The 27,284-nt window shown below is 35.0% G+C and overlaps 1 protein-coding gene across 2 annotated transcripts in view; it reads right to left on the reverse strand.

The window, feature by feature from the left end:
- LOC149785185 (nuclear pore complex protein Nup160-like) overlaps positions 1-27,284 on the reverse strand; it is a 131,221-nt gene that overhangs the window by 6,515 nt on the left and 97,422 nt on the right. For both annotated transcript variants that reach the window (XM_089978989.1, XM_089978988.1), the window contains exons 26-33: positions 24,030-24,126; positions 23,090-23,195; positions 19,057-19,223; positions 16,435-16,483; positions 14,723-14,833; positions 8,842-8,968; positions 7,064-7,186; positions 4,141-4,291 (exon numbers count right to left, since the gene is read on the reverse strand). In XM_089978989.1, the coding sequence (XP_089835115.1) occupies positions 4,141-4,291; positions 7,064-7,186; positions 8,842-8,968; positions 14,723-14,833; positions 16,435-16,483; positions 19,057-19,223; positions 23,090-23,195; positions 24,030-24,126 (931 nt within the window). The remainder of the gene's footprint in view (positions 1-4,140; positions 4,292-7,063; positions 7,187-8,841; positions 8,969-14,722; positions 14,834-16,434; positions 16,484-19,056; positions 19,224-23,089; positions 23,196-24,029; positions 24,127-27,284) is intronic.

A 27,284-nucleotide genomic window follows, 5' to 3' on the forward strand; every position in this document is an offset into this window, starting at 1 on the left:
TAGCTGCCTAGCAACCTTCTGGCTCTTACTAAACCTTTGAGAAAGCTCCCTGACCCAGACCAAGTGGAGGAGCAACATGAAATTTGGATGAGAAATAGCTCTGAGAATCTCTCTGCATGAGAATTTTCATGTCTACTGAGATCACTACATGAATATGGAAGATAAATCACAAATATAAACAAAAAAAGACAGTGTGAAGTCCAATTCACTCAAGTTATGATAATGGATGTGTGTTATCTCTAGTAATGTACAATCTGCTGACACAGCAATACCTAACCCAATAGTGGCATCAAAATATAATATGATAATAAGGAATAAAATGAGTGGAGTGATATCCTGACTCACTATAACTGAAAGAATAGTGTGTTACCACCTAAACACAGAAGATGATGCATATGTTGTTGTGACCCCCTTATGCAAGTCTAACACTCCACATACAACATAAGGTAATCAAAGATTCATCATTTTCATCTCTGAATTTTTATGAAAATAAAAACAACTGTAAGGCAGGTCACAATCAGTTCCAGGAACACGTGGGAGAGAATACCTACCCAAGAGTCTAGAATAAGAAATATATAACATGAGAAACTCAAACAACAGGGCAGGGATGGCATTTAAAGTGCATTGCTGAAAATTGTAACAACAATTACCTATAAAGTCTGAACAAAGCTAAATGAACTAAATGCAGTGGATAAAGAGCTAATGTAATAAACTGTACAAATGGATCAAGGGTATAACAATCTAAAACAATGAACAACCTTACTTACATGTCTGATGCAAGTTTTAGAAATAAGCTGAAGACAACAAATTTTGAAGAGCATTTAAAGAGCTAATACAATTAACATCCCCATAAAAAGAAACAAACAAAAAAAATGAAAAAAGATGATGGCTGCTGCACTTGGACTAGTCCAAGGATGATCAACAGATGTGAATCAAAATGAATGATCGCCAACGAAGCAACGGTGAGCAAGTGTAGATTCCTACTGATAATGTCTTGTTGGCCCTCTCAGTGAACACTTTGATGCTATCAGTAACATATTCATGATCACATGGCTAAATATTTTAAACTTCCTGATAGCTGGGGAAGTAAAAATTATGCATTTGAGTTTGGGGAATGTATCTACTCGGTTGTCAAAGAGACATGTATGCAGGAAATTCAAGAGTCTAAATTCCATACACTTATTGTAGAAGAAAGCACAGACATATCTGTAACCAAGATGCTAATCGTACACATTAAATATCTTCCTGCAGGAACGAAGTGTCACCGAACAGTTTTTGCTGGCATGGTAAAATTGACAGGCTGCGACAGTGGGTCTATTTTTTTCTGCAATCAAGGAGTTTTATATGGCGAACAATCTTGATTTTCAAAGGATGGTCATGTTTGCATCAGATGGGGCGCATCCATTATGCTAGGAAAAAGAAATGGTGTGGCTGCAGTGATCCGTGCCGAGGTTCCTCATCTGACTGAGCAGCACTGCGTGGCACACAGAGAAGATCTAGAAATTGGTAATGCATGGGGAAAAGTTTCTCTTACGAAAAATATTGAGACATTACTCTGAACTGTCTCTAAACTGTTTATAGCCGATCGAGTGTCAAAAAAGCTGCCTTTAAAGAGCTCGCTAATGTCTCCGATGAAGATGTCTCTTTTAGGCCACTGAATGAGGTGAGATGGATGTCTCACCATTTTGCTGTTAAAGCTTTGATGAAAAACTACACAATTCTAATAGAATATTTTCAGAAGCAGGTCAAGGAAGATAATGATCCTACTGCAAATCATTGTTTAAAAGAACTTCAAAACCTTCAAGTTCACGTTGCTTTAACTGTCTTGAATGAAGTTTTAGCTGAATTAACAGATTTGTGTACAGTTTTGAAGAGAAGCAGTATATCAACCATAGATGGCCAAAGCAAAAATTTCTAAATTGAAATCACAATATTTGGAAACAAATGAAGTTCACTGTAGCGACGCTGTGAAGATGCTGTTGTCAACAACTGGTTATGAAGACACAGATACAGCTGTGATCTTAAGGTTTATAAAGTGTGTCTGCCTGCATTTACAAGAAAGATTCTCAGATGGCAAATTATGAGAGTGGGCAGCGTTTGATACTCAGGCGATTCAGAATCAAACAAACTTATTGGAAAGCTGAACTAAGCAAATTAGTGACAAAATATGAACATTTACTAGGCCTAGCTGGAGAAACGACACATGCAAAGCTTCAATCAGAATATAATGATCTAAAATTTAATCTGGAAGTTTAAAAACTTTTGCAGATGTTACTGGCTTCGTGCTAACAGAGGAGACATTTTCAACCATGGCGACATTTGTGGATATATGTAGTACATTTCAAGCTTTGAGTACTGATGATGAACGTGGTTTTAGACTGATGAACAATATCAAAATAAAACTGCGTAACACACCTGAGGTTGACCTTTTGGACATGATTATGCAAATTAAATTTTATCTAACAAGTGGACAAACCATAGATCTTGATCAGGTACATAAATTTTGGAAAGGTAAAAAAGAACAGAAGAGAGCACACTATATAGACATTATAGGAGAGCTTGTTCTTACTCAATTTCTTTTTAAAGTACATAATACCGAGTAAGTACGAACAACGAAAATTGGATAAATTTATCATAAAAAATTGTTGATTTAATTTTTCTACTACGCGTTGACTCGTAATAATTATAGTGTATTATGCATTAACTTTTGCAATTTATATGGCTGTTTTATGATGATCTAAAACTTTTGCTCAAGTCACCGTAATGCTTGCACAATGCAGCACGCATAGCGTGCACATCGACCATTCGCTTAGAGGGAACGTTGCAACACTACCAAACTTTCCACTATACATTATTGTAAAGCTGACTTCTCAAATCTTGCATAAGCAGGGTATATCATAAACCCGAGTGCTGTAATATACTGCTTATGTATTCTTCTTTTTAAGTTCTGAAATTTCTTGATTTGTACTTTTTCTGATCCAACATGTTTTAAGGTTCAAACTGAATTCTCTCCTCTACAATTTTTCAGTCACCATTATGACTTTGGATCAACTTGGCATCATAGGAAGATTTTTTAGTGAAACTCTATGCTAATATAACCATCCATTCAGGCAGAAAGTGTTCAGATTTACAAAAGCAACAAGAAATACAAAATGTCTGCTGTGGCAGCCATATTGGACATCTGGGCTGCACCATTTTCATCCAGGACAAGCTTGAGTTTGATAAGAATGTGCCTGTGTAAAACTGAATGGCGATTCTCCTAGTAGTTTAGCAGTAGCAATAAAATACTCATCCTAAAGAACACATCAATGATGGATGACAAACAACAGGTCATCCGAAAAGCTATCCTGGTCTCTGATCAGTATAGTTAAACAGGACAAAGCTTTTTACCGCCTTATTTTAATGTTATCTAAAAGTGTAATCCATCCACAGGTAAGCATAAGACTTAATTCAGTGTACGAAATCATAATGCTTACATCAAAATCCTAATGGTTTGCAAATATGCTAAAGGAAGTTTTATTTCCATCAAAATCTTAATGGTTGGCAGGTATACTAGTGGAAGTTTTATTTCTATCTTTAAAAGTGGAAATTTGATAAGAAAGAATTAAAGTCAATGACTACACTAAAGAGTTTTGAAGAAATGATCTTAAGGATAACTGATCTCAACTGTAAATTCAAATATCTAAATAAGCTCCTTCCACCCCATCCATAGTATTGGTCTAATAAAGGTTGTTTCTTGACTTTCCATTATGGGGTTGTTAAAAATGTATGCTACCAAGGGAAAGAAGTTTAAAAAATATATGTCAGGGTACTCTGATCACTCAACTGTAATTGTATATGTGGATTACTACATACTAAATATACCTTCCACTGGTACCAAGTATGTTTAACCCGAATACTCCCAAGAAACACAATAAAATATGTACAAAATAATTAAGACTACTACACAGTGAATGTACCTTTCATTGTTACCAAGTAAGTTTAACTTGAATAGTCCCAAGATACATAAGATAATATGCATAAAACAATTAGGAGATTATTCTTCATTAATATGCAAAATTCACTGCATACGTGTTGATTCTTCTGAGTTGACAGAATTATAAAAACACAAGAGCATTACAATTTCGTAGAAAAATTTACCTTATACGTGTTGACAAACCATGTAGGGAGTGAGAACCCATGTGACAGGAGTTTGTTGGCTACAGAGCGATGGTATTTCGCTGAGCCACTCTGATGGTCCTCGTATCTGTCAAGGTACTGTTGTAACAACTGCCATGCTTGATCCACAGAACTGTAACGAAGGAAAACTGTGTACATAGGGTCTTAACATAACTGTGTTTAGTTTCATCATACTGGAAATCTGTGAAGCAAATTATACAATACAGTATTACAGAAAATGTTAGATTTTTAAGAATCTGAAAAGTTTGTATAATTTTCACCATTTTCCAATTTGTAAATTCTATTATCTCCTATTCACATGATTATATGCTTGTGACTTGGCATCATGTCATATAGATGTGTGGAAATTATACATTATATGGCTTGAACTGCTTCTGAAAGTGGTTAATTGCATTAATACACATAATTTGTAAATTCCATTCTTATGATAAACCAAATAAATTCCTATTTTAATTTTTGTTGTTTGCTTTTGGGACTGCCTCTACATTAATACTCTTGCAACAAAAAAGGTTAGAATTTTAAATATGCATTATAATGAAGAATTTTTAAACATTTTGTTACTTTTCAGAAGTGCCCATCATTAAAGTACATTATTATATAATTCATGGAATTTCTATACCCTTCAATTTTTCATACACAGCTGATTCATAAAAGTCATAAACTAAATTGTTGTGTACATGAAAGTTTTGAAAATTTATCATTTTTTATACAAATGAAGTCTACAATCTAAAGATCAATGTCTTTGATAATTGAAGTATACATACGATAATTGTACAAAAAAAAGGCTAAAATAAAGCACATCCTTAATGAAAATCTGTTCTATGCATCATTTATTTCTTGATACATTTTTAGGTATATTTCAGATTTTGTCTCCAATAACAGTGTGTAAATAATAAGGTACTAGATATTGTGAATAGAATGTAAACTGAAATACTACATTATCTTTGCACATCAAAGTCATCAGGTGAAGAGCATTCTATCAAAATACATACCAGTGACCTTTAAAGAGCTAAATTTGCATGAAGTGTTCAAAATTATTTACAGCACTTCATGTCTTCTTTATACAAATCATAATGAAATAGTCTCAATTATTATATAGTCCAAACCTGCTTTTACACAATATGATCATTCTGTAACAATGTGCTTTGTCCAAGTGAATATAATGAGGCCTCAATGAACTGTATGTTCAATCTGAGTAGTGATGTTTGAGAATGTATTGGTATATCTTGTGTGAATTCATCTTTACAAACAGTTCACATCTGCAATCTCACGATTCTAGCTTAAAATACTGCCCATGTCCAAAGATTAAGTTATCTACAGACAGCCCTTATTCTATATAATATATCCCACCTTTTTTCCCGGTCTAATTCTTAAGGTGATTAACAGTTTACTAATCAACATATTTATTCTCAATTAGTCTTTTGGATGCATGGCATATATTTTGAATCTTTCTTTAACAGAGTTATCTATCTTAATATATTCAGTACAGTGTAATACCAGGTGTGCAAATTTCTTAAGCAGTGACAGTTTTGTACTTGCTCCTATAAGTGTAAAATCTTTTAAACCAAAATCACAAACTAAGCTTTGCAGGACAAAAACAGTGTTTCCCTTTACCATCATGTGTCTGCGTCGGTTGGAGTCTCGGATTCGGCTAATGTGGTTATGTGAGAAAGCTTGCCAGTAGCTTCTCGTGGGTCAGTGGTTCTTTCCGGGGGTTTTCCGGGTTCTTCCTCTACCATTAATACTGGCCGCCATGTATAGCCTATCTTGTGCTGAAGAATGGCGTTAAGCCCTACAACAACAACAACAACAACCCTCATGTGTGCTTCAGAGACCCCCAAATTTGTAATTTAACCCCCATATTTGTTACCAAAGTTTGTTTTTTTACTCAGTTTGACCCCCAGTTCGGACACCAGGGTTATTTTTGACTCTCAATTTCGCATGCCTAGGTTTACATTGAAAAGATCAGATAAATGTGCTTCCCAAAAGAGGAAATAAGTATGCACTTGCTGATGATGGGTAATCTTCCTTGATGGAAATGAATAAATCATTTTACTTGCACAGAAAACAAAACTTCATTGCAAATGATCATTCTTGGGATTTAAATTAAATGGTGTTTATCTGGATATAAATATTGTGAAAGTTTAAATATAAATTATATATCTTTGAAACTGGAGTACGATATTTATTTTGTATCATTCTATTTACCAATATGTTACTGCTTTCTCTTTGACAAATACATCTCAAATGCAAGGTACACCGAGCAAAATGGCATGATGAAAGGCAGACATTTCTTTCATCTTGTAACAATTTTATTTGGATCAAAGTATAAATGTGATGATGGAATACATATGTCCATGACATAGCTACTACTATCCATTTTTGAACTTACCTATTCTGCAATATACACATAAAGTAAATTCAAAGAACATACTGTACAAATGATTAAAGGTTTAGTACTATTAAATCCAAAGCACCTGAATAATTTTGACAATTATGTACATATTTTGGAGTCCCCAATGTCTGGCCCTTTTCTTTTCTGTATACAATCTCTTCCATATAATTCATTTTTACACATTTTTTCTGCACTTAAAATATTTACTTCTCCATGTACAAAAACTTACATGAAATGAGATACATAAACTTCTACCAAAGATTAAGTTTAAAAAAAAGATGGTCCAGAACAATCTCATCCTGAATAATATTTTTCAATTCAGCAAAAGCATAAGTGTTGTCACCTGAAAAATCAGTGCTATCCCTGTTGTTAAATTTTTCTCAACACCAAAGACCACAGCTCACAAATAGCTAAACATATGCATTTTGCACAAGTTTTTCAATCTAAAGAACCAAACAAGTAACAAATGAAGTTAACAATTTTATTAACCTGTTTTCTTTGGCAATGTTGGTAAGTGTAAGATGGTTTTCCTTCAACCAGCTCCAAGCCTTGGCTGTGTAATCATTATCTCCTTTCATGTGATATGTACTGTGACTGGACAAATTTACACACCTGAAATACAATACTAATGTGTTCACACACCATAACACTGGGTATGTATTTAGGTAGGTAGGTAGGTAGCATTTAGCAGCACCTCAGCACAATAGCAGTTATGTGGTACCAATTAAAGGTAAAGTTTAACAAATGTAAAAGTAGATTGCACAAATATTCAGGAAGATAAATAAATTCTTCACAATTAAGTGTAAATACAAAGTACAAGATATAATCAAACTCTGTAAAATATACATAAAATAAAAAAATAGATATAAAACCCTTAAAATACATGGTCAAAATTTGTTACAAAAATTGCATTTCCTCAAAAAGTCCATGATTTCCTTAGGTACAGTTCATGTCAAAATATTTCAGAATCTTGAAGTGGATGATGATACAGTGAAAACGATTGTGGACACTGATCTATATGTATGGTCTACTGATCCATCTGTATTGATCTGTATGTATGATCTACCTATCCATCTGTATTGATCTATATGTATGGTCTACCTATCCATCTGTATTGATCTGTATGTATGGTCTACTGATCCATCTGTATTGATCTGTATGTATGATTTACCTATCCATCTGTATTGATTTGTATGAATGATCTACCTATCCATCTATAATTATCTGTATGTATGATCTACCTATCCATCTGTATTGATCTGTATGTATGATCTACCTATCCATCTGTAATTATCAGCATGTATGATCTACCTATCCATCTGTACTGATCTGTATGTATGATCTACCTATCCATCTGTATTGATCTGTATGTATGATCTACCTATCCATCTGTAATTATCAGCATGTATGATCTACCTATCCATCTGTATTGATCTGTATGTATGATCTACCTATCCATCTGTATTGATCTGTATGTATGATCTACCTATCCATCTGTATTGATCTGTATGTATGATCTACCTATCCATCTGTATTGATCTGTATGTATGATTTACCTGTCCATCTGTATTGATCTGTATGTTTGACCTACCTATCCATCTGTATTGATCTGTGTGTATGATCTACCTATCCATCTGCAATTATCTGTATGTATGATCTACCTATTCATCTGTATTGATCTGTATGTATGATTTACCTATCCATCTGTATTGATCTGAATGTATGATCTACCTATCCATCTGTATGTATGATCTACCTATCCATCTGTATTGGTCTGTATGTATGATCTACCTATCCATCTGTATTGATCTGTATGTATGATCTAACTATCCATCTGTATTGATCTGTATGTATGATTTACCTATCCATCTGTATTGATCTGTATGTATGATCTACCTATCCATCTGTAATTATTTGTATGTATGATCTACCTATCCATCTGTATGTTTGAGCTACCTATCCATCTGTATTGATCTGTGTGTATGATCTACCTATCCATCTGCAATTATCTGTATGTATGATCTACCTATCCATCTGTATGTATGATCTACCTATTCATCTGTATTGATCTGTATGTATGATTTACCTATCCATCTGTATTGATCTGAATGTATGATCTACCTATCCATCTGTATGTATGATCTACCTATCCATCTGTATTGGTCTGTATGTATGACCTACCTATCCATCTGGACATATGGTCTAACTATCCATCTGTATTGATCTATTTGTATAGGCAGTGTATTCAGACCTGAAGAATGACTCACCTTAATGCCAAGCTTTCAAACACTGTGTACAGATCAAGGTTAAAAGCTCTGCAAACAATCACAGCTCTGTCATACAATCCAGCTTTTGCCAGTAGGCCCACCAACTCATCTGGACCAGGAGTAGGACCTGTAAATGAAATTCCTTACTAGAACTGACAGATCTTCACAAATGAGATAACCACATATGTTACTGAGATACTAGAACTGACAAATCTTCACAAAAGAGATAACCAGATCTGGCAATTGATTGTAAACAAAGATATACTTGTTCACTGCATAATGACAAAATGGTGCTTCAAAATTTAAACTGTTTTTTTAAAAAGTCTTTGGAGGCCGATTTGAACAACCAGTGATGGAAAATTTTCATTTAAAACTGGTGTCATATGATTTACTATTTCATAAAATGTAATAACTTTGTCAACTATGCTCTTCTAAGGTAGCCAACCACATTCTCTAATTAAAATCTCTGACCTTACAATTCTGGTATGCCCTGTTACAATTCTTGTTGGTTTTTTTAAATATATTTTCAAGTCGGTTAGAACTGGTTTCCTTACACCCATGCCATACTATATCTGTATACTCAAAACTTGGTCTGATGATTTTGATACCTAGGTAAAATGTCATGTAACACTGATGTCACAATATAATGATCATGTCACTTTCATTGATTTTCTAAAAGCATGCATCCTTATGTACAACAATAAGCATTATATGGTGTCAAACCTGGGACTGTACTGTGTATAGTGGCAGGAACCTTGTACACAAGCCAATACAGCACAAACATCCTCATTTCAACCATTCATTCAACACAGGTTTATCAGGATACACCATATAATGTCCATCATGTGAAATAAAAATGGATCTTTGGGGCAAAAAAAAAATTTCTGACTCATTTCAGATGAATGTGATTAGACATACTTGTTTTGTTAAAGAAACTTAAATGTTAGTTTAACTAAATTCTGCGTTCCATTGATGTCCTCACTCTTCAATAATCTGAAATGGCGGTCCACAATAACAACACTATAGGGGAACAAAATAGGCCATTTCTACATTTTTGGGAAGTAAAACCTGTATAATTCATGACATTTGTGCCCAGTCTTTATCTCTGTATGATTATGCCCAAACAAGTTCAAATATGTTGCACTAAATTCTCATTTTTTGTAGGCCTATCCTGCATCCCTGAGCCTGCAGGGTGCCATTTTCATTTTGGACTGTTCCATTTAAACAAAGTACCCAGGGAAGGCACTTTAAAAACAAATATAATGGTCACATTTATATGTCAAAGTGCACGATTTTCCTAAAACCTCGAGTCAAAATCATGTGTTCATATAACTACCCTTCCAGGCAGAAAAGTAAATACATATTTTCAACATAGCCACCATGGCTACAACAATGGACATAAAAATGGCAACATTTTCATTTCGGTTCATCTATATGACATAGAAAGGTTTTTTGAAAACAGCATGGTGATATGACTGATCACAATGAGTACTGATAACAGAATTTTCAAGCTGTTCAAGGGGTACCATTTTCATTTAAAATGAACTAGACCCTGAAATGAATATATGTGTCAAGTTTGATGATAATCTCCCAGGAGTTTTGGAGTAGTAGCAATAACAAACTAAAGGACAGCAACTGGATAACAGGTCATTGCAATACTTTTCTGTTCGTACACCAAAAGAGCTAATAATCACTGTTGTGCAAAATAAATTCCATATTATTATAATTTTACACAGAAAAAAAGAAAAGAAAAAGAACAAAAATTCTCATTTTGAGACCATTTTTCCTATACCATCCACAAAGCTAGCAGGTCAAAATTGGAATTGTTCCACCCTTCTCCCCACCCCATCTCCATATTGGTTTAAAAAGGAGCTACCTTGTGCTCAGTTACTCAGCTGATGAGATTTGTTAATGTGACAAAACATCAACATATTTAGTCAATTATGTTTCTCCAAGAATATTTACTCAATCACATTAATGTTGGAACTAAACTCCAATACCATGAATCAAGCAATCTGGGAAAGTTGAAAAATATATCTTTCCCAGTGATATAAAATAAAAACTAACAAGAATGAACCCATACTCGCTGGCTTCCATTGCTACCAATAGATGGTAACCAATTAGCAGTACATTAAGGATGCTTGCCTTTGCTGAATAGGTTGGAAAGTTGGTGTTTGTGTGATTTAGATTTTTAACATAGCTTTAACAAATTTTCAGTCATATTGCTACGATGTCCGCAGTGTGACAGTTTAAGGTGATGTCTAGCACTGAGGCATCATGCCGCAGGCATGTAGCATGATGTCCCACCCAGTCACATTATCCTGACACCAGGCCGACCAGTCCTAACACTAGCCTCTTAATGCAGAGTGCCAAGCGAGCAAATTATGGTGACCAAATTGGTAAAAAGAATCCCGTTTGATTGAAAATGCCAACAAGTTGATAGTGTTGAGAAGCTTGATATTCTTGGAGAAACATGCAAAAATATTTTCCCTCAAATAAATTCCCTGATCATATTAACATTAGGAGAATAGGTACAAGGAAGAAGGCATGAACATCCCATCTGTACCATGGCCTCCCTTGAGGGAAGAATGGCTGAATGATAAAAATGATAAACCACTTTCTTAAAATAAGGACAGTACAACTGTCGCACAACCCATGAATATATATGGATAAGGAAAATGAGTAACTTTACTTTCTATTCATAATAATCGCAGTAAATGCAGCAAAATCACTGAACTCACACCCATGAGGTTCTGCTGATGACAAATTGGTCTAGTGGTCATCTAGGCTGAAGCCACCAGACCCACCAGATACAATTACTGTCTCTGAAACTAGATCATGCAGATGAAAGCTTTAGAAGGTTGATTGTGCATGCCAACCAATGGCTTCTTTTATATCCTGGATTGAAATGTTCCATTTCAATGCGAGGCTGGCACAGATCATGAAGAGATATATCTATCTTTCGAGATCTGTAAAGTATCCAGAGCACATTACCCAAATAAGCTAAAAGGTTTGGGCTTGAAGGGTTATGTCATCCTGGCCTCGACGCAAAGAAATAAATGTCTTGCCCCATGACCCTTTTCTGTGCACTTCAGGTATTGAGTGAAAGCATGGACCAAATTTTGACTCCCTGCCATTCTCTGACATATCAACTGAGGAGAGGGAAAAGATGACCACTCTCTCACTGCCTGCCGACAGCTACCTACTCAAGTTTACAAGGCCCATTTGCATCCTTAAGATCACAGAATCATCTGATTTAAATGAACTCGAGATAGTTCAGATCCACTGAAAGAGTATGCAACTTACAACTTACTTACCTGCAAGCTGACGCTAGGGCTATGATAAAACCGGTTTTGTATTACAACAGCTTCAGCAACATCCTGACTAAGTATTCAAACTGATCTGAACTGAACTATGTTAGAAAACAGGACAGATGACATTTAGGAAACAGGGTGAGAGACTTAGATCTAGTTGGTCAAAAACTGGATAGACCTGACAAATCCTTATTGTGCCCAATATTCCCTCTACTATGATGCCTGAATGTGTTGGACATCATAGAGTGGTGATCATAATCGGGACTAACATTTAGCCTTAAAAAGCCAGAGAAAACATCGACCAGCTGCAACAATGAAGCACTCAGTGGGTTGATGCTACTGAAGCTGCACCAGTCTCTGAAAACCTGCCCCCCCCAAACCTTTGAAGTGGAGGGACTTACAGCTCATAAGATTATCTCCACAAAAGAAGTCTGAAGCTCCTTTTGACACATGTCCCTCCCAACTAACTGAAAGTGTATCCATGGCTCTGGCTTCCAGGACCTGGGCTGGAAGGCAGTTTGCAATTCCATCCCACTGCAAAAAGGTCCATCATTGGATGCCATCAAAGGGCACACATTCAATAAAAAGACTTATGGATGGACAGGTCACACAGTGAGAAGGGTCTGGACCATCCAAGCAGCAAGTCTGCCAGGACACTGAATTTGTTGGAGATATACCTGACCTGGACCATTATCTTCAGCTGGACACATTGGCACAGAAAGACCCAAACCAGAATGTGTTGCTCGGTTCACTTGTTCTTCCAATTTGCCGATGTAGGCTGTCATCACAATGTTGCCCAACATAATAAGAACTATTTTCCCACAAAGATGATTCTTTAGAAATGAAATGTGTTTATTATGACCTTATTTTCTAGAAGGCTTATGTGAAGTGGTAACTTCTCTGGCTGCCATTTACTAATAATCATGATGAAGATGGGTGAAAGGGACAGATCGTAACTTACCGTTGAGACTTTTCCTCAGGAATTCCTGCTGTGAGCTATTTTGTTGTACCACTGATACATGATGCATGAATAATACTATTTCAGTTGGGATCATAATTTGTTGATCAAAACCGATTGGAAAAGAGCCATGTGGACCATCTGCAGTGGGCACATGAAAAGGCAGACAAGGATCAAATTTGCTTCCCTACTGAGCAGATGAAGGAGTTAAAAAAGCTCTCTTAGTGTAATCCATTCTCTGGGAATCGACTCCTTGTGCTCAATAATCTGCACCATGCATGCATGAGGGAGGCAAACAAGGTCAAGACTGGTAAAAAAAACTCCAAGCCCTGGTGGCAGTCTAACCGGATCTCCATATAACTGCATACCATGAGTCGCCAGCCAGTATATGGCCAAACTTGCCAAAAAGACAATTACCTGAATGAGTCATCACCCAGTATGATCATCTAATTGGCTAGATGGGGTGCTTGAAAACCAGAGTGGCAACATATGGTGTGTATGGATGGCCATTTGGATCATCAAAATCTGACAAGTGGCCCAGCAATCAGACTTATAGACCCAAAGGTCATGCTCTGACATGCAGGGGCACTTCTGTCCATTAGGCTGCCACTAAAAACAGCAAAAACATTCCAGGAATATGCATCATTAAATAACCAACAATAAGCACCAACAATACCAAGGTGGAGCACAATGTCAGAATACTTAAGTTCACAGATGTAAAACATTAGCTACTATCTAAAATTCACATAATTACAACATATAGCAAATGCCTCTTTACAAAATACTATACAAATGTTGTTGACAGATGGTTGAAAATCAATCCTGGACTATGGTAGGTCAAGTGGGATATTGTTGTTGTTGTTGTTGTTGTGGGGTTTAACGCCATTTTTCAGTACGATAGGCTATACATGGCGGCCAGTATTAATGGTGGAGGAAGAACCCGGAAAACCCCGGAAAGAACCACCGACCCACGAGAAGCTACTGGCAAGCTTTCTCACATGCCCACATTGGCTGAATCTTAGACTCGAACCGCCGCAGACAGAGGTGAGATGGCAGTGATCCGTAACGAAGAGCGCTTTAGACCACTTGGCCACTCGGGGCCCCAGTGGGATATTGTGGACTGTAATAAATAAAAGCTGAAATGGGAAATATCTAGCTGCCAAGCACTAGCAAGGGGAGGTAATAAGCATGGGTTTTCTCCCTTCTCTCATAACGCCATGTAAGATGGAATTTTTGTCTTTCCATGATTACTGATTCAAGAGGAAGCAGAATCTGTTTCCTAACATTAATGTGATTGGAGAATGTTTGTGATGGAGGAACTGAGTTCCAAGTTCCAATACCTAACCTGAATGATTGTGGAATGTATGCAATGGAGGAACCCAGTTTCAAATTCCAATATCTAACCTTAATATGATTGGTGAGTGTATACAATGGAGGAACTGAATTCCAAATTCCAATATCTATCCTTGATATGATTGTGGAATGCAATGGTGAAACTGAGTTCTAAAATCCAATGGAGGCATCCAGTTCCAAATTCCAGTCTCTATCCTTAATATGAGTGCAGAATGTATGCAATGGAGGAAGTGATTTCTAAATTCCAATATCTAACCTGAAGCAAGAGCTGGATCGGGATCATTTTGTATTAACCGCAGCCGAGCATCAACCAGTAGATATTCCTTCTCAATGTCTTGCATCTCCAGAATTTCTGGCTTACGGGAAGCTAATGAAAAAAAAAAATAAGTACTATCAATGATACATGTATTCTTAAGAAAACCAAAATTTTTGCATATTAAAACAAACCCTTTAGAATATACATGTATCAATGTGCTTTTTAGTTTATGTGTAACACATACAATTTCTACACATTAATTTGAATAAAATCTTTATTTAAAGTTATAACTAAAACGTGAACTAGTTTATGGAGAAATCTACAACATACAACTTCAAAAGGCCACACTTACACTTTAAAATATCCCATAAAGTCAGCTCGACATTTTCCCAAAATTTTAACTGATTTCAAGCTTTTGTTGTGGTAAAAATTACACAAAAACTGAAAGAAAATGTGTAGAGTCGTATACAATTTCAACTTAATGTGGCTTTTCACAGTAAAAACTGTTACACTCCAAACATAATTAAAATATGCTTCAAGTATCATATGATTAGAAATGGAAACAAGTTTGAATTTTAAATAAAGAGTGACTAAATGCATGTGAAATTTGCCAATATGTCAACTATGTGACAAAAGCGTGTCATTTAACCAGCAAAATGGAACAAATCCTCTGTCCATGATACACTTTAGTCTATTTAGAAGGAACAGTTGTATTTTTAAAGTGGTACTGAAAAAAATCACTGAGGCTTATTAATAGGTATTCTGTCCAAAATTGTCCATTAAGGAAAGATTATGTGCATATATAGGTTTGGAAATAGATATATGAGCAACACTGTACAAAAAAAAGCACAACAATATACTGCAAAAATTCAAATCTAAATAATGTGTAAACATGAGTACTGTGAATGGTACATTAATGCCTGCCCTAAGTTTAACAGTCCTTTACGAGGGCACCGATAGATGTCGGCCAACTCCAGAGATAATTAACCTATGGATCTCAGATGCCTTATCTTTTGGTCATGGTGTGCAGTCTTTTACCGAATTTACTGTGAAGAAACTATTATTTTCTTAAAAGATGTGCTGCATTCATGATCTTTAACCTTTAGATCCCAGAATCTAAAGGTTTATTTTTTATCCAAAGTGATCACCAAAATCAACAGACTTCTTCTAACCGAATGTGTCAGTCATCCACAAACTTCAGTGAAGGTTAATGTTTGATACCTGAAACTTTTGTGCAGAAACCATTTTCTTTCAATTAGAGTGCTTTGATCTTTGTTCTTAGACCCCATCAATGATAGGCATTTTCCTGACCTCAAGTACAAACCATAAAGTTTGGTCCAGGTACCTGATGTTTAACTAAATGAGTGGAAACCAACTTGACTCAGAACAATAGGCATCTGTACAAGCCAAGTGCAAGCCATCCACAAAGTATGAAAATTGCAGATGTTTGAAAACTCCAGTTACTGTGCAGAAACCATATCTTCTTTCAGTCCATGACCTTGACCTCTGACCTCAAAATCAATACTGTTCTTATTTAATGTGCAAGATAGCAATACTTTGGTAATTGGTGGACAACTCAAGTTATTGTGTTCAAAAAGAATTAGAAACAGACTGGCAGATAGATAACATGTAATATATGCATTGTTTTCTTACAGGTGTATGACTAAGAACAAAAAAGGAAACGTTTTCATTTTTTTTCTTCTAACACTCACCTCTTTGATCTTTCACTTCCTCACCAGAGAGAGCATGCTTGGCTGAAAGCTGACATGAAAACATGGGTCAAAAACAATATTGAAACATGTTTACTACAGATCTGGAGATGTTTTGTTCAAGGTTATTTCAAGGACTTGCAGAATTTTTCAAGGATTTTGAAAAAATGTAATTATGTTTATAACTGCATAAATAGCAGGGTTCATAGAGGAAAAATATGACAACATTCAAGGACTTTTCAAGGACTTTATTTTGATTTTTAAGGAGTCTTATATCTGAACTCACCAGCTATGTCTATATTTGGAACAACCTTCAGACTAACTTGTGGTTCATGTAACTACATTTTCCTCTCCCAATAAAGTTCACTAACATATGTACAATAAACAAAAAGTCAAACAAAAAGTTTATTAACAAGTTCTTCCTCTTTACTTAATTTCTCTTCAACTTCTTGATCTTAGCATCCAGCTTATTGCAAAGACATTCATAAATTCCAAGTTTCTCCTCAGCCCCTTTTCTATTAGCATTGGCCTGTGCAAGAAGTTGCCACATTAGTGTCTTTCCTACATTTAAAGACAGTTCATCTGCTTTCTTCATAAGTATTTCATAATCTAATCTGGCCTGCTTTTTTCTTAATTTTTTAAGGTGTTCTGCAATGCCAAAAAATACATAAGAAAGATGTTTTCCTTTCTGCACATGAAAACTTTGCAGCCAGAGCACTGTCTGGGAACATAGCATGAAAAAATGTCAGCAATATGTTTATTTGATTTGTAGGATGCACGTGTGACCACAGTATGCAATGTCCATAAATTTCTGACTTCAGAACGTCGTTCTTGGAAAGGAAGTTGGAAATATTTGCGGATGTTGACTGTGTGGTTGAAGCTGCATCAGATAGGGGTGGGGGTAACATCAATCCCGTCATTAATTTATCGGAATACGACTCTGTCTTATAATGTCAGTGTCTCTGGCACATGTCTTGATTTTGTCTGTTTTTATTCCAAAATAGTCCAAACTTATTGCTGACACTGACGCTTTACTTTTCCGGTGTTTTGCAGCTTTATGGTGTGATTTAAGGGCACTCTCACCCATAGCCCTGATGTCTATAACTTTGTTGCACACACAACAAAAGCTTTATATCCGTCCTGGGTCTCCTCGACCCACTTATAAGAGCCTTTCCATTCACAATTAAAAACACACTTCCCTGGCAACATTTTCATGCAGAAACCAGGGCCTCGAGGTGCAACGTAAGAAATAGAAAGTCACCATATCGTCATTCCCACAATGCTGCAAAATGGAAATTTTGAGTAATCTCTCTTTTCCTTAATTACCGACCAAGCCAAAGAAAGTAAAAGACATATAGCTGATCGGACATTTTCTGCAATTTTTCCACTGAGGTTTCTTTTTTATAAAAAAATCTGGTCTTTTATTTTCTTAAATATTCAAGCACTTTTTAAGATTTATTGTTCTGTTTCAATCACTTTAAGGACTTTTTCCCCACTGACATAAAAAATAGGCACTTTTCAAGGAGTTTAAAAAAATAAGCACTTTTCATCCAGCAGTTGAAAATTCAAGTACTTTTCAAATCTGTGCGAACCCTGAATAGGTAAAAAGCAGCAGCCACCCCCAATAAACACTGCACTATAACAGGAAAAGGATGCTACTCCATTTGGCAAACTACCCATGTCCAGTGCCATTTGAAGAGATCTGTAGCTGGTTCAAGTTTAGGTCACAAATGGGCGAATATCCATGTGGATTAGTACCAAAATATAAACACAAAACATACTGATATATATATATATATATATATATATATATATATATATATACATACACACACACACACATACACACACACACACACACACACATACACACACACAGACAGGTGCTAGAAACAGAAAATAAAGAAAAGTATGTCTATGATGGACAAATGTATTCATACACTATTCTCATGCAGAAGTCTTTTTTTTTAATGTGTGGGATCAAAATGATGACAACTGATTCAATGTTACTTTTATAGCTCTAAAATTTCTTTTAATGTTTAAAAAAAAAGTGGCAATTCATATACGGATGAGGTAATTCATACACAAATAAGATTAAAACAACAGCAAAATGATTAGCAGGCATATAACCAACAACTGCAGTTTAAACAATTAAGAGAATCACTATAGGTCTTTTCAAAAATATTAAAGTTCCACAAACCCATGTACACAATGAAACTAAATTAACTGCTCATGGAAGTGAGAAAAACAAAACTAAATGGGGGACATTTTTTTTAAAAACAGCCATTTCCCCCACTTTTGTGCTACAATAAGTAAATTTCAATTATTTTTTCCAAACCAAAAAGAGCTGACATCAGCACTGTGTTGACTGTTCATGTTGCTTCTTTCGATACATGTCAAGATTCTGTAAAGAATGCATCACATTGCAAAGGTTAAAAAGGTGCTACATCAGAAAAATTTTTAAGATGCTGAATTTGTAAGCTTTAGTGTTAAAAGATCTTAATTTGATGCTGCAATCATCTTAAAAGTGTCAACTATGTATCTTTGTCTGCTATCACAGGCAAGCCAATGAAACCAATAAGAAAACTCTGTGCAAAGTTAATGGTTTTGGGATGGATTACTTACTGGTTGCTGCATGACCTGTGGTGGTTTAATGATCCAGGCATACTCTGGTTGTGCCAGTCGCAGTGCATTCAGGGCTGCCAGATAACACTGGGCCTGTCTCTGTAATCCCTGCTGCCCTGGTACTTCACGACCCAGTCTCCAACCATGTTCATACATCACACGACCAGCTGTCAAGTACATGGCCAATAGAATAAAACATGGAAACTACAGTCCTCTGTTATAACCTCAGTATTAAAATTTTTTCAATATGCAATACAGGAGCTGCAATAACTTAGCTGATTGATTGTCGGAGTCATAATTTAGGGGTTGCATGTTTCCAAACCTACTCAGGCCAGCTTTAATTAACTGCCTTGTCCTTTGGAAAGGCACTTACCATCCATTTTCTCATTATGATAAAGCCAATAATGTTTTAAAAGTGCAAATAAAACCAACAAAAGCAAACCCCTAAAAAAATCGATACACTCTTTATTTTGGATCCCAATTAAACAGATTAGTTTATAAGATACAGAAGAAAGTTTTACATTAAAAAATTCATTTTGACAATGCAAGGAACTATTACGTACTATGTAAGAAAAGCTACTGATATCCTAATGCTCAGCAAATCTCACCAGGGATCGTCCTGAGTTTCACCAATGTCACAAATTGTGATTTTATTTCCTTGTTGGCGACAAAATATACCATCTGGCTATTTTTTTGGTGACAACCTTTTTGGCTGTTTAATTTGTACATACGATAATGGATCTGGAGTGGAGACATTTAAAGGAACACAAAAGGACACCATAAACTTGCATACACAATGCACTGGAATCTATCTGTTACATAAACAAATCCTCTGTTCCTACTGACAAACCCATCTTTACAATGCATTGTTACATCATAATCCACTTATGCTGACATCTGGCCTGAGTACTGTATGCTGATATACTCAGTCATGCTACTGGACTATACCTACAAGCAACCGACCACTGAAGACGCAAATAGAAACAGCTACAATTAACTGAACGATGGCTAATCCTTCTGTTGCTTTTTTAAATGTACCAATAAAATAGTTTTGCTGAAACTTCAGAGAAAACTGATTACCTTTGAAGTACCGATTGCTGTGTATAAATACAAAGCAAATGGAAATAAATCTCAATCAGAATTATATACTGTCAAGAGCGCAAATTTATCAAAAGTTAGACGTTGCGTGTTCATCGTCTCATCGTAAAAGTAAGTTAACAAAATTAACAGCATTTGGATTTAGTGCAAATTCATCAGACAACACAGTCACTGAACCTGATGATATACCTTACATTCCAACATCATCTACATGTAGTGATGGTAGTAATGCTTCAAGTGCAACACCACATCATGGTGAATGGGTCAAAAGTTACTGAAAATTTCTTGACAGCTGGAAACTTGGGTGTCCGTGGCTGAGATATGATACAAAGTTAAAGCAGATGTTCTGTGATACATGTATCAAGGCACAAGTCATCAATTCATTTACAACTGGTTATGTTATTTTTAACGAGTGTTTCACCAAACATGAATCCAGGCAGAGTAAGTAATATAAGTTAATTTTACTCATTGATGTTTTACTTTTGCCATCAATCCTGTGTTACAACTTCAGGTACTTAAACGATGCAACAAGAAATAGCGAAACAAACGAGTTTTGCATAATTAAAAATAATTTATTTCTCAAAATACAGGAGTGAAAGAATCAAATTAACTTAGAGCATGGTGAATGAATTCCTATTTCCTAAAAGTCCTTCCAATTCCAATAGTTCCAAGAAATCCAAAAACATTCCAACAAAAAATGCCCCTTCTGTGTTGAAGTTTCAAATGTACAGAAAGATTTCCAAAGAATTCAAATAGTCGTTGAATAAATTTAGTTAATACCGATCAGTTATTCTAGAGCAAAACATAAATCATTTCAAAAACCATTGAATCTGAAAACAGGCAGATTGGGACCTACCATTGGGAACTTTTCTGCAGCATAGTGAAGCATGGTTTCACTAAATATTCACCTATTTTTCGGGTCCAATACACATGAAATTCTCAAAGGACACTGTTTCTCCCTGTGGAATGAATTATTACCCGCCCCCATGCCCCCATTTCATCTTCTGGTCAGCTGTACCCAAACTGCACAATAGCTAAAGGTTAGACTCAAGCCTCTTCGACATACTTCAAAGACAGCACCTGTTCTACAGTGAGATAAAGCACTAGCAATTGATTGAAAGATAAACAATGCCCTTTTTTGTTATAACTAGCAATGCCTAAAATGGGTGTGAATTTATGTCAACAGTTCAAATGTGGTCTCAAGCTACCATACATGTGATAACTATTTCCCATATTTTATATCCCACCTTATTTCCTTATTGTTAACTCATATATGCATATAACACTACATACAAAATAACATATTTATTCTGAATTAGCTTTTTTGGGGGGTGCATATGCCCTGTGATATGTTTCTTCATTCCTTCTTCTAATTTAATGATGGTAATTAATGCTTATATATACGGTACATTAATGCCAGGTGTTGAATCGTGTAAGTTTCATTGGTGGGAATGGAGATCCTAGTTTGCTTGTCAAGAAAAAATCTACTGCATTCATTGATCATTTTTGGGATTTAGGAAGCAATTCACTACAAGCAAAGCATGTAAAGCACGGCAAAAATAAATTTCTGAACTCCTGGTTGAAGGAGATGTACTTTGTGAAGCTAGCCATAAGGGGTGGCATTTAATTCTTGAATGCATGAAATTGACGGTCGCATTATATGTCACTTATCTTACATTCCAAAGTACGATCATATGGTTTTAGTATTAAAATGTCATTATCTAAATAAAGTGTCTTACAAAACTATTATTTGGAAAATAATATACATAATATAGATCTGCTTAATACCTGATGTTTCTATTAAAAAAGGAGATACTGTAGGAAAGTCGATATTACACATCTGATAATGCATTTATTTCAGGTAACAACAGTCATACCTATGCACTAACGGTGATGCGCAATGCAAAGACCATGGAAGTAGTGCAAAACAGTCAAGTAATGATTTATTTTGTAATATTATGGCTGTATTGCTTGTTGTCAAAAAAGTAATAACTATCCCATCTTTTTCAATTTTCATCATCTATAACATTAATAGACTTGAAAAAATATTCACTACTTGTTCTGGTGACAAATTTTGAAAATTGGTGACAAAATGAGGTTGGAGATTTGTTTGGCAACAACTTTCTAAAAGCCAGGACCATCCCTGTTCACAATAACTATTTTTATCTTGGGAATATATTAATATACATCAATATGCTCCGTTTTATATTTCATGCATATCAATACACATCTCTATGATTTGAAATAAATAATCAATAAACTTACATGTACATGAAACAATTATTCTTCTATACCGATTATTAACACTTTTTTAAAAGGCATCTTTCCCCTTTCATCTTGAACATATACTGATTTATGGGCACCATTTTTTGAAAATTCTATAAACAACAGCTTGATCATGCAGATGTTTTGCATAAAACAAAATAACAGTTTAAAGCATCTGAGGTACTCCTGAAAAGTTTGTCTGGTTTCCTGACCAACTCCACTATATCTAATATGAAACCTGGATCCAAACATGGAAAAGCCAGTATCCAGATTTTACTTCAACAATCATATTTCAACAAGTTTTGCTTTTATTCCCTATATATTAAGGGTTATATTTGTAAGACTCAATGTCGGATCATACGGGTTGGCAGGTCTGCATAATGCATAGGCATTTATGGGTCTATGTTAATTGTTAGGAGTAACATTGTCAGCAAACAACACAGACAGTGATCTGTAAGTGAATATGACTTAAGCTAGTATACACAGTACATATTATTAAGAACTGTATCTTGTTTATTACATACTGCTAAAAATATCTACATCAATATGGTATTGCTAAACGATAAGTAACAGTCGGACATATTTGTATGGCATGATGTCATTTTCACATAAGGAATGAACTAATTTTCCCTAATACAGACTTACAACTACAAAAGTAATGAATACTCACCTTTCCTGAAATTATCTCTAAAGATATAGTAGGCATAAAGAAGGTCATAGTAATTGTGTGTGGTCAAGTCTACAGAGCGAGCCCGACTCTCTAGTATTGATTCCACCTAAAAGAAAAGAGAATGTAGATGTATCAAATAAAAAAATCTGAAAGGCCTTCTGAATCAATCATCTTACAATTTAACTATGACCTGACGTTTTGCAAGGAACAATTCTGTCTGTCTCAGTGGGAAAAATACACTTATGTGAAAAATATTCATTTGTTTATCAAAATGCCTTGCCATTCCTCTTCTGCAAAATGTAACCAAAGTGAAATTTTGTAGGAACAAGAATTCTACAGAACATGTCATTTCACCTGTGAATGGGGTACTGATAATTCAGCTTTTCTGCTTAAGCATACAAGACAAGAAAGCCATCCTGGCACTGCTGGGAACAACCTTTCATACAGTGTTATTAAACTAAAATTTTCAGCTAAATGTAGCAACTAGATTTATAGCTTTCTGAAACTTTAACATGGACTGATGCCATTGATGCCATGCTGCCATTGAGGCAGGAAACTCAGGCTTATTATTTTAAAAACTTCAGGCATACAGTTACATTAATCCAAGCTTCAGTTCATCTTGAAAAATATATAACTCTGATGAAACTACAATACAAAATACCAACACTTATGCTTCTTCCAGCATCCAGAGCTTATTCTAGAAATTAAAATTTTCAGGGCAGAGGGGAATTTCAATTTTCTATTTTTTTTAAAATTTAAAGATTTAATGAAGCTGACAAGCCATTGCTTGAAAAAGTTATTAATGACTTTCCTGTATCTGATTAACTGTCTATCAATCACATGAATCACAATATTGCATGTCCAAGAATATATCCTGCATCATCACTCCCTGAAAAAGTCATACATGTCTTGCCATTCACAGGCGATACAAAATTGTTACCTCATCCTGTAGATTCGTATATTCAAAATCAACCAGTGACTGGAGATCCCCCCTCTCACAGAGTCTCACAAGTAGCTGCCGTAAACAGTCCTTCCTCCTACAATAAAATATACTGTGTTTAACATGTTCTGTGAATCTGATTTCATATATTCATGTCATCCCCACACTAACCACTTCTTTAATGCAAAAATCACTCATGGATTACAACAATGATGTAATGCCTTTGTTACCTCTCATAATATTTAAAATGGAAACAAAATAAAAATGAAAAAAAAGAACAAAACATTGTTTTATTAAGTCAGTATTTTGATAATGTGAAGCATTCTTTTTCTTTGAGAAAACATTTTATCTGTGAATTTTTAAAATAACCTATAAACTTATTTATTGGCTCTTTCTTGCTGCAAAGTATGTATGTGTGTGTGATTTGGATTTTTAATGTAGCTTTAACAATTTTTCAGTCATGTTGCTACGATGTCTGCATTGTGGCAGTTTATAGTGATGTCTAGCATTGGTGCATCATGCCGCAGACGTAGCATGATGTCCCACCCAGTCACATTATCCTGAACACCAGGCTGACCAGTCCTAACACTAACCTTTTAATGCTGAGCGCCAAGTGAGGCAGCTCTGTGTGTGTGTGTGTGTGTGTGTGTGTGTGTTTAGCAACACATCAGCACAATACTGCTCACAAGATGTTGATTATAGTTTTAAAAACGGATATATAAATCTCAAGGCAGAAAAAACTCATCCAAATAAATGAATAAATATTATGATTTAATTACTGCTGATCTTATTTTATTACTGGATCCAAATAAATTCCATTACTCATTTTTTTTTATTTGTGACAACTATGGTTCTTCTTTCAGTGGCATAATTTTTTCCAGGGTCAGGGGATTTACACCCCATTCAACTTTGCCACTAGTACATCAGACCTGCCAACCCTGACATGTCCATCTCAGTAAGGCAGTTGATTTTTTTCCACAAGATTGACCAGTTTTCGGTAAGGAGTAACAAAATATCAATAACTGCAATTGTAAAGCTGGAAAACATAATTAAAAGTTTGACGCATCAACAATAAACATCATGTTCAACTGAAAAGTTTGTAAAGTACATGTAGACTTTATTTACCACTAGTACTATTGCACAAACTTTAGTTCCAAACCCTATGCAACTCAATTGCTTGCTGATATCTCTCAACTTGACATAATTCTTGGAAATTCTTTTCCATTTCACATGGCGATGGCAATCGTATCTCCTGCCACGAGACATACTCAAATTGGCATGTGATATCCAATAAACGTAATTGTGTCCTTTCCAGCTTTTATTCACAAGAATAGGAATACTCCTTTTTATTCTTTTGTGTTGATTATTAACACTTTTCTAAAAGCTTATTTTCCCTTTCGTCTTATAGATGCATTGCTTTCTGGATGCCATTTTTCGCATAAACAAATAGGTGCAGTTTAAAGCGCCTGGCATGGTTACCACACTTTTCTAAAGATAAATTTCCAGGTCATTTCCAGGAAATTAATTTTCTCAAGGTTCACATATGACCATTACTGAATGGAATTAAAGAATATTTTAGATTATAAAACGTGCATTTTATAAATATAAAGATGTTTCTCTTTCAAGACTCTCCAAAAGTAATAAAAGATGATAATGTACAAAACCACAAAAGGTATCACACGAAACAAGTTTGATTATATTCCTATAAATTGGCATGTAAAGTCATTTCAATGTACAGAATAAAAATTCTACCTTTATTTTGCTGCCCTGCATAATGTTGCTAAGTGGGAACATAATGAATGTAAATTATGTTTTGTTTCCTTTCAAACCTTTAATTCTAAAGAATTCTATAGCAATATATGTGTGTGTGTTTGTGTGCATCTCATAGAAAGTAACATTCCCTATTACAGTATAATAAAAAATTAAAAAAAATGAAAATAATTAGAATCTTGTCTTTAACCCTGAATTTATCTGTGCCATTAAAATCCCAAAACATGATTTGTTAAACAACCTAATCTCCTTAAGACGATCTGGTTAAAAATCCATCATTTAAAAACATTTTCAAAAGGGTTGATTTAAATTTTAACAAAAGACCTTCAAACTTATATACTGTTGTATAAACAAGGACTGAATTTTCTGTAAAATCAACATGTCTTCTTGTAATTCGTTAAACCAGTCCCCAAACCTGTATTGATACAAGAGCTTGTATCGTTTTTTTAAAATATATATTAAAAGGGACGACAATTTCTCATTTCAGCTTTGAGATTCAACAATTTATACTACAAATTTGGCTTAAAACTAATAGCAGTCAGTTTTCTAATCCGAGTTTCCTCCGAATATTCCCACTCCATTTTTCATATTTGGATACCAACTTATACCTGCATGAAAGCAATAGGAAAATCATTTATTTTCTCAGAAATGGCAAGTATTATAATCGTTATGCCTTTAATCTGCTGACAAACTAGACGAAACTACAGCACAGATGAAACCTAATCTGGTACTTGCCATCTGAATTACTAGTCACATAACTTCACAAATCTCAAATGACAACATCGAAAGTCCAATAGTGACAAGATAACAACAAACTCCTTTTTAATGTTGTTATACAGAAATTCAATTAAATTAAATGAAAAGTCACATAGTTTTTGTAAAAATCAGCAATCTGGCCAGTCTGATATATCAAGCAGAGAGCACATGTCAACATGGTAGTCACATGATTCCACAAAACTTCAGAAGTTGTTCTTGGAATAAATAAACATGGAAAATTTTGTGTTCTTTCGTTTTTGTATTTTTATTACAACCAGTATACGACTTTCATTTAATATTATTTTCTCTACAACATGTGAAAATGTAGGTTGTTAGATCTGTGTACTCATGCAACTTGCAATGCAAATCGTTAGTACCAGGTCACATTTCATCAATGCCGTAGTTTTCTCTTGTCTTCCTGCAGATTAAAGACATAACGATGCAGATTCAAGACATAACGATTTTAATACTCACAATTTCTGAGAAAATAAGTAATTTTCCTATTGATTTCATGCATGTATCACTTGATCTAACAACATTTAAAGTTTGCTAGGTCATCTGATAAGCGGCGACACTATGCCACCACCATATTGGCCTCTTGTGATGCTAGACTGGTTTTCATACCTTCTATGCAATAAAAGATACAGATATATTGAGCTGACTCTGAAAATAAAATGAACCTAATCTAATGAGGGTTTGGATTGACTCAGCATATATGTTTATTGCAAG

This window comes from Sinohyriopsis cumingii, chromosome 13 (assembly GCF_028554795.1).
Source record: "Sinohyriopsis cumingii isolate HCF-2022 chromosome 13, ASM2855479v2, whole genome shotgun sequence".
Taxonomy (NCBI): Eukaryota; Metazoa; Mollusca; class Bivalvia; order Unionida; family Unionidae; genus Sinohyriopsis; species Sinohyriopsis cumingii.